Consider the following 10118-nt stretch of genomic DNA (forward strand, 5'->3'; position numbering starts at 1 on the left):
GAGGCAAGGGACAGTGACATTGCCCTAGGGCATTGTCCTGCTTGATAGGACGATGTCACTGTCCTTTGCCGCTGCCATTCATGAGAGGCCTTTAAACCTTGGGCACTGATCACATGTACTGTATATATGGTCAGTCTCTAGGGCCTAGAGACTGACCATATATGCACATGATCAGCGCCCAAGCCCCCTCTCTACCCAAGCTAGGACCAAGGAAGACTAGGCAATGGCTGCTGATGGCTCAGTAGATAGACCTATAAGTACCCCCAAACACCCCATCCTTAGCTCACAAGGATGGTGAGGTTACAGCGACCAAAGAAACTAAGGAATTTGAGCGGGTTTCCAACCCGTCTGGCGTTCACCAGTCAGGGACGTTACCACATCGGCCTCCACAACCCCAAGGAGAAAGACAAAAGAATTCCCTTGTTTTTGTAGATGAGAATACTGAGTTGCCTTTAATATTTAACGAAATTTTTTTATATGAGAATACTGAATTTCCTTTAATATTCAACGAGCGCCTTATGAAGTTGATGAGACAAGAATGTCTATTAATTCAGTAATTGTACACAAGGGTAATTTTTTTTTTTTTTTTTTTTTGTACTGTATGTGACATCCACTACAATTATTATTATTATTATTATTATTATTATTATTATTATTATTACTTACTTACTTACTAACCTACAACTCTAGTTGTAAAACCAGGATGTTATAAGCCCAGGGCCCCAACAGGGAAAAATAGCCCAGTGAGGAAAGGGAACAAGGAAAAAGATAATATTTTAAGGAAAGTAACAACATTAAAATAGATATTTCCTATACACACTATAAAAACTTTAACAAAAAGACATGAAGAGAAATTGGATAGAAAAGTGTGCCCGAGTGCACCGTCAAGCAAGAGAACTCTAACCCAAGACAGTGGAAGACCATGGTACAGAAGCTATGGCACTATATATGATGGTATTGTCAAATAACCGTCCAAAATTGCAGGATCTTTTACAAGTTCCTTCATTGAAATTTTTTTTTTTTTTTTTTTTTTTTTTTTTTTTTTTTTTTTTTTTTTTTTTTTTTTTTTACCGAGAAAGATTGTGGGGCTGGCCTGGGGTGGGGATGGGGATGCGTGAAGGCTGTATGATCACAATGTATGATTCTTGGATATGATGTGTCTTACCATGCTAGTGGCAATTTTAGCTTTACTTCAGAAGCAGGTCTTTTGAAAGCTATTTAACTTTTAAAACGACAGCTTTGCTTTTATGGTTTTAATTGAATATTCTTTTATTCTTTCTTTATAAAAAATTATAATGGGGTTAATGACCTTAGATGTCAGATGCCAGAAAACCTCAAATCAATCAATCACAGTGTGTGTTTGGAACTTATAAGTTTATCTAAAACGAAAGCGCTTATTGATTAACAAAATACCCGCAAAAAGTAGTCCATTCTTCTTCATCTTTGTCTACATCTTTTCCCACTTCTATGTGGGGTCGATGTTTCTGACCAGCTTTCTCCATCTACCTCTGTCCCACACTTCATCACCGGTTAATCCTTTTGATCGAAGGTCATCCTTGATACAGTCCATCCACCTTTGCTTTGGTCTCCCTCTCCTTCTCGTTCCCTGTACCTCCATTTCCATTTCTATCCTCCCAATATACTGTTCATCTCTTCTCATGACATGACCATACCACCTCAGTCTACTTTCTTGGATCTTATCTTAGATGATATTATTTAGTTTCTCTTTGGTCATAGTCTCAAATATTCATTAACAACAACTAGATTAAAATTAGAATTTCTTATTTCTTAATAAAAACAAAAAAATATTCTTAATTCAAAACTTATGTCATTTCCTAGAAGTTTTTAGAAGTTTAAATATATTCAAATATGCAAATCATCGGAGCTCTTTCCATAATTTTCTGGAACCGTTGCTTTGTTCGAGACATAAAAAACTGGAAATTCACATTACTAACATAATAGTTCATATCTTTTAATATCTACTCTACCACTTGAATGATTAGGCATGGCTATTATGTCATATTGTTTCAAACAAATGATTAGGCCTGGTAATTATGCCGTATTGTTTCAAACAGATAATTAGGCCTAGTAATTATGCTGTATTGTTTCAAACAGATTATTAGGCCTTGTAATTACGCTGTATTGTTTCAAACATATAATTAGGCCTGTTAATTATGCCGTATTGTTACAAACAGACAATTAGGCCTGGTTATTAAGTTATATTGTTTCAAACAGATAATTAGACCTGATAATTATGTCGTATTGTTTCAAACACATAATTAGGCCTAGTAATTATGCTGTATTGTTTCAAACACATAATTAGGCCTAGTAATTATGCTGTATTGTTTCAAACAGATGTGAAATACTGAATCAAAGTACCATAATGAACTGGAACTTTTCTCATTAGCAAGTCAGTGATCAAGGCTGTGATGAAGTCTGACATATGAACACAAATATAAAAAATATAATCACAAAAAACATAGAATTTTTAATCAAATTTTAAAACCATCCTTGCCAAGATCCTTGGACATGATGTGTCGTACAATGCTAGTGCCATTTTGAAATTTATATCAGAAGCAGGTTTTCTTAATACTATTTAACTTTTATAACATATTTACTTTTCTGGTTTTAATAGAATATTCTTTTAATCTTTATTTATGATAAACGATATCGGTGTCAATGACCTTCGATGTCAGGATGCCAGAGAACTTCAAAAAATTCATTCATTCTTTCCTGAAAATGCATTACCTGATAAGTATGTAGATCCATCATTAATACTAAATGATGACCTGATAAGTATGTATATCCATCATTGATACTAAATAATGACCTGATAAGTATGTAGATCCATCATTAACACTAAATGATGACCTGATAGTTATGTAGATTCTTGATCAATAATAAATGAAGCCATTTAACCTTGAATAACGCTATTCATTGATCGACTGAGATTTTTATAGCCTTATTTAATAACTTTCAGTGATATATAACAAAGACAAAAATGTAAATAAAATTTATATCAATACTGCTTAATGGCAAATTTAATTCATGAAAAAATATTTTATTTTTCCTTGTTTCCTTTCCTCACTGGGTTATTTTCCCTGTTGGAGCCCCTAGGCTTATAGCATCCTGTTTTCCCAACTAGGGTTGTAGCTTAGCAAGTAGTAATAATAATAATAATAATAATAATAATAATAATAATAATAATAATAATAATAATAACTGCCAGCAACATCCATCAGAATTTAAAAAAATTAAATTGAGTTTAACCTCCCCCAAAAAATATTTTTATTATTATTATTATTATTATTATTATTATTATTATTATTATTACTTGCTAAGTTACAACCCTAGTTGGAAAAGCAGGATGCTATAAGCCCAAGGGCCCCAACAAAAAAAATAGCCCAGTGAGAAAAGGAAACAAGGAAATATAGAATATTTTAAGAACAGTAACAACATTAAAATAAATATTTCCTATATAAACTTTGAAAACTTTTAACAAACCAAGAGGAAGAGAAATAAGACAGAATAGTGTGCCCGAGTGTACCCTCAAGCAAGAGAACTCTAACCCAAAAGACTTTTACCTCAGTCCAAGGGCGGAGAGCGTTCCGACGGGGATATCCTTCGCAGGATTCCGCAGATCCCCGCTCATATTGATGCCAGCCATAATCCCTGTCACGGTGGGGAAGAACACGCCAAGGACCGTGAACCAGGAGGTGCCCGAAGTGTAGCCTGGGGATGTGTTATTCTTCCAAGTCTCGCTCGACCATCCGGTGACACCAATGTCTGAAAAAGATGTTGTTGTTATTATTATTATTATTATTATTATTATTATTATTATTATTGTACGTGATCCGTCAAAAATGACGGCTAAATGTTCAGATAGATGTGCACCAGAATATGGCTTAATCCCCCCCCCCCTTATCCGAGGAGAACGGGGAGAGACTGAGTAGTTATACGTCTGGCAATGTCACTGAGCGTGACCAGAAAAAAATAACTATGTATGTATGTAATATATATATATATATATATATATATTTATATATATATATATATATATATATATATATATATTTATATAAATTGTAGATATATATATATATATATATATATATATATATATATGTATATATATATATATATATATATATATACATATATATATATATATATATATATATATATATATATATATATAACTAGACACTAGTTATTTTTATATAGGGGAGGTTATGATTATTATTATTATTATTATTATTATTATTATTATTATTATTACTCGCTTTTGAGGTTTTCGTCAGCTACAATACTTTCCTATCACAAACTATAATTTTCTTTATTATTTAATTACATGATTTTTAATATTATAATTACATAATTTTTATCACCTCAGTGACATTATTATTTTTTTTCGAATAATTAAATTATTATTACTATTATTTTTCTTTTATTCCCTGACAGATGTTATCCATAACTCAACTCTTTTCGAATCTGGTCGAACCCAGGAGTCCTACATCCCCAGCTCAGCTGTCCCCAAATTCCCCCAACTACTCCCCATCCATCCATAGGAGGTTTCCGAGTGCCATCTTCCATCCCCAGACGCCGAAGGTGGTGATGGAGTTCGCCACGGCGGAGGAGATCCTCGGGAGGGTTGTCGTCAAGGTAGGATTTCAAGAGAAGGATTATTATTATTATTATTATGATTATTATTATTATTATTATTATTATTATTAGCCAAGCTACAACCCTAGTTGGAAAAGCAAGATGCTATAAGCCCAAAGGCTCCAACAGGGAAAAATAGCCCGGTGAGGAAATAAATAAGGAAATAAATGATGAGAACAAAATAACAATAATTTTACAATTAGATTGGAAATAACAACTGTTTGCAGATTATATTATGCGGGACAGTGAAGAGAAACTGCATAAAGGTTTAAAAGCCGCTCATGAATGGCAGAGGCAAGGGACAGTGACTTTGCCCTATCGAGTAGGACAATGCCCTAGAGACGGACCATATATACATGTGTTCAATGCCCAAGCCCCCTCTCCACCCAAGCTAGGACCAAGGAAAGCAATGGCTGCTGATGACTCAGCTGATAGACCTATAGGACCCCCAAAGGGGCTTTGGAGGTCCTATAGGTCTATCAGCTGAGCTAACAACGATGGTGAGTTGACAAATTACAGTATTCTCAAAATAATAATTTTATTCACCTCACACCCCAAAACAAAACACTTCACCCACTTCACAAAAAATCCTTTTATCAACTGAAACCCTCCAAAAAACACTTCGCCCACCTCACCCCTTCAAAAGAAAAAAAATAATAATAATTTCATCCACTTTACACACCTCACCCCTTTAAAAGAAAAAAAAAATAATAATAATTTCATCCACTTCACACCCCAAAACAAAACACTTCACCCACCTCACCCCTTCAAAAAAAAAAAAAAAAAAAATAATAATAATAATAATATTATCCACCTCACACCCCAAAACGAAACACTTCACCAACCTAAGAATGGGGGTGCCTATAGGTTATCTGCTGAGTCATCAGCAGCCGTTGCCTGGCCCTCCTTGGTCCTAGCTTGGTTGGAGAGGGGCCTTGGGCCCTGATCATATGTATATATGGTCGGTCTTCCACCACTCGTGTGTCACACGATCGTACACAGTAACGACATTTCTCTTTTTTCGTATATATTATCCCTTGTATCTTCGCTCTCTTGGCCCGTCTCAGTCTCTTGGGCATTGTCCCGCTTCATAGGGTAATGTCACTGTCCCTTGCCTCTGCCATTCATGAGTGACCTTTGAACCTCACTTCTTTCCAAGTAATTATTTTATCCATCTGAAGCGACAAAAACACTTCACTTACCTCATCCACCAAAAAAAAAAAAAAAAAAAAATTATATGATCCTCACTTCTTTCCAAATAATCATTTTATCCACATAAAGCGCCAAAAACACTTCAATTACCTTGTCCACCACCACCCCCAAAAAAAAAAAAAAAAAAAAAAAAAAAAAAAAAAAAAAAAAAATTATATCCCTCACATGTTAGAACATTTTACAGTTCCCTGGAACGAAACGACGAGTGAAAAATGAATAAACGATCGCTGCTTTTTATTATTCGAAATTCGTTGCAGAATTTCGAGTTTGTTGTTTTTTGACAATTTGTTTTTCGCCTTTTTTACTTTTTTTCCTTTTTTTAGTATTGTAATGAAATCGAGAGTTTTCATTGTAATTTTTTATTGCTTTATTTTTCATTCACTTCTCTTCCGTTATTGTACAATGTTATTTTTTTCACCATTTTTTTTTTCCTTTTTTATATTCTACTTTATATTTTTACGATGTCTTCGCTTTAGATCTTTTCCTCTTCTCTTTTAAGATTATGAAAGTATTTCCTTTTTCTGCAAGTATGATAAATTAGAGAGAACGATAATGCCGTGGAATAAAAGCTCTCTCTCTCTCTCTCTCTCTCTCTCTCTCTCTCTCTCTCTCTCTCTCTCTCTCTCTCTCTCTCTCTCTCTCTCTCTCTCTCTCTCTCTCTCTCTCTCTACTTTTGAGTTATTTTATAACCCCATGTTCCACTCACTAGACTTGTTTCACGGGAGGAATGATACTTGGAAGATTTTCGTGTTTATTTACAAATATTAAACGCTATATAATGATATAAGATATGTCTAAGGATTATTTCATCATCCTCATCTCCTCCTACGCCTATTGATGCAAAGGGCCTCGGTTAGATTTCGCTAGTCGTATCTCTCGTGAGGTTTTAAATCAATACTTCTCCATTCATCATCTGCTTCATGCTTCATAGTGCTCAGCCTTGTAGGCCTAGGTCCTCCAACTCTTCTAGTGCCTTGTGGAGCCCAGTTGAAAATCTGGTGACCTAATCTCTGAAAGAGTGTGAAGAGCATGCCCAAACCATCTCCATCTACCCTTCACCATGATCTCCTGTACATGTGGCACTCAAGTAATATCTTTTATAGTTTCATTTCTAATCTTGTACTACCATTCAACTCCCAATATTCTTCTGAGGGCTTTGTTCTCAAATCTTCTAAATATGTTGGATATTGTTTCATTGTCATACCACGACTCTGTCCATACAGTAACAACGATATCACTGATTGTTTTATGTAATTTCAGGCGATTTGATTTCCAAATTTTACTTAATCTCGACATTGAATGTCTGATTTGACTCTCCAATTCTAATGATCCTGTATTAGAGATCATAGTTCCCGTATACTAACTGATTTTACCTCATTAATCCTTTCTCCTTCCAATGCTATTTAATTTTCCATCTTATTATTATTATTATTATTATTATTACTATTATTATTATTATTATTATTTTGAGTGGTTCTTACCTAAATATTTTACTAAAATTTTTCCGAAAATTACTTTTTTAACCAATAGTCTCTGACATCGATCTGTATATGGAACATTCAGAAGGATACGATTGATTGCTTTGCCTTGGCGGAGGTCTGCTATTTTTGGCCATCATTTAATATACTTGTCTTTGTTATTAGAGTCTCCTACTTGTATGTTGATTGATATTTTCGTTGGAGTCAGTGATTCTTTTAATTTTCAATATTTTTTTTTACCTTTGACTTGATTTCCATAGCTGTGGAACAATTTATTGAATGTTGTATTTTTCTCAATATATGGATCACTGAAACTATTGTATTTAAATGTCTTCTTTCTTCTGAATATGACCTCTTACGGATGATTAAGTTAATGTACACTTGGATTCAAAAGTCCGCCGACACTCACGGGGAATCGTTCGCCAGAGGTCTCTAGTGTTTCCATGACAAAATATGGGTTGCTCTTGCTTCTACTTTTTAGGAAATGGGCGGAGCCTTGTCCAACCTCAGCCCAAAAACTCAGCGAACACTTGAAAATATTACAAAATGAGTTGCCATATTTCATTCTGTGTATCATATATATATATATGTTAATATATATATATTATATACAGTATATATATATATATATATATATATATATATATTAATATGTATTTATATATATATTATATACAGTATATATATATATATATATATATATATATATACATACATACATACATACACACACACATACACACACACAATATATCATTTGACGTCTCGACTATCCAATACAAAGACACAACACACCCATGATATATATATATATATATACACACATATATATATATATGTGTATATATATATATATATATATATATATATATATATATATATATATTTATATATATATGTATATGTATATATATGTATATATATATATATTTATATATATATATATGTATATGTATATATGTATATATATATATATATATATATATATATATATATATATATATATTTATCATATGTGTGTTATGTATTTGTATTGAGTAGTCGAGAAGTCAAATAATAACACAGCATGAAGAGTGGTAACTTGATTTGTAATATTTCTTAAGCGTTCGCTCATGTTGAACAAGTCTCTGCCCATTCCCTTAAAAGTAGTAAGAAGAGCAACCCTCTATCTGTTTTCTCATGGTGACACTAGTCAAAAGTAGTAAGAAAAGCCACCCTTTAACTTTTTTCTCATGGTGACACTAGAGACCTCTGGCGAACGATTCTCCGTGAGTGTCGGTGGACTTTTGAATGTAAGCGTACAGTAGGTACGTAATTGTCACTGCCGAATGGTAATTACGTCATCGTCAGACGAAGTACAATAGAAATCCATTTATTGAGATCAATATATAACATAATAGGAGTATACTGTGGTTGAACTTACTTAAAAATCCACAGAACAGAAAGCCTGTTTTGGGTAAAAAGAGGTAAGCATTATAAATTCTTGAAAGAGAACACTTCACAGGAAAACAAGCAGCCAAGCAGAGGCTCATTAGTATGCTTAAACATACTCCCGGTCACTGAGCACAAACGCATAATTGTTTGCATGCAAACTGGCAAGATTTAGTGTTTTTTTCTGTTTATTTTTATATTCAGTATTTGACAATTGTGTGAAACAGCCTGTAAACAGACGAACTGATTACACTACTCATTTGCTTCCATTTGTCCTAGTATGTTGATGTTTTGATATATGAGCTATGATATGAACTTATATATGTATACTATATATATATATATATATATATATATATATATATATATATATATATATATATATATATATATTTATACATACATACTGTATATATAATTTATTATATATGTATATGTGTGTAAATATATATATGTATATGTATATATATATGTGTGTGTGTAAATATATATACCGTATATATATATATATATATATATATATATATATATATATATATATATATATATATATATATATATATATAGATTCATATATATACTGTATATATATTATATATATATCGAGATATATATAGATATGTGTGTAAATATATGTATATATATACATATATATATATATATGTATATTATATATATGTATATATATGTGTGTGTAAATATATATATGTATATATATACTGTATATTGGTGTGTATATTATTTATATATTTACATATATATTTATTCATTTATATACATATATTTCGCAGATACTAGAGGACACAGGTGAACTGGGTACAGAGTTTGAATCCCTGGTGACAGGTTCACAAGGCTATGGATACCAAGGCTCAAGGGTCTACGCCTGCTGCAGGAATGAGTGGTGTCTTATGGGCGATGTCCTCTACAGTACAGACGCCCTACGCAATGAAAATCCTGACGGCGACGAAGAGGATGAGCTGCCCTCAGTTTTATACGGGTTACAGTGGAATTACCGAGAGTCAGGTAAGAATTGTCTGATGGGCTGTTGAAAGTTGCATAGGACAGTGTCAAGTGTCATAAATCTGACATGGTTAACTATCGTAGGTGGTTCATTGTCAACAATAGTAAATAGAACAGTGTCAAGTGTCGTAGATGAGACAGGGTTAACTGTCGTAGGTGGTCATTGTCAACAATAGTAAATAGATCAGTGTCAGGTGTCGAGTGTCGTAGATGGGACACGGTTAACTATCGTAGGAAGGTCAGTGTCAACAATAGTAAATAGATCAGTGTCAAGTGTCGTAGATGGGATAGTGTTACCTATCGTAGGTGAGACTT

General features: G+C 33.0%; 1 protein-coding gene across 1 annotated transcript in view; it reads right to left on the reverse strand.

The window, feature by feature from the left end:
• The window catches only part of LOC137632856 (solute carrier family 12 member 8), a 61502-nt gene that overhangs the window by 15986 nt on the left and 35398 nt on the right, over positions 1-10118 (reverse strand). Inside the window, 2 exon segments of the mRNA XM_068364952.1 lie at positions 3585-3786; positions 4515-4641. Coding sequence (XP_068221053.1) covers positions 3585-3786; positions 4515-4641 — 329 coding nt within the window.

The sequence above is a fragment of the Palaemon carinicauda genome, chromosome 42 (assembly GCF_036898095.1).
Source record: "Palaemon carinicauda isolate YSFRI2023 chromosome 42, ASM3689809v2, whole genome shotgun sequence".
NCBI classification, from domain to species: domain Eukaryota; kingdom Metazoa; phylum Arthropoda; class Malacostraca; order Decapoda; family Palaemonidae; genus Palaemon; species Palaemon carinicauda.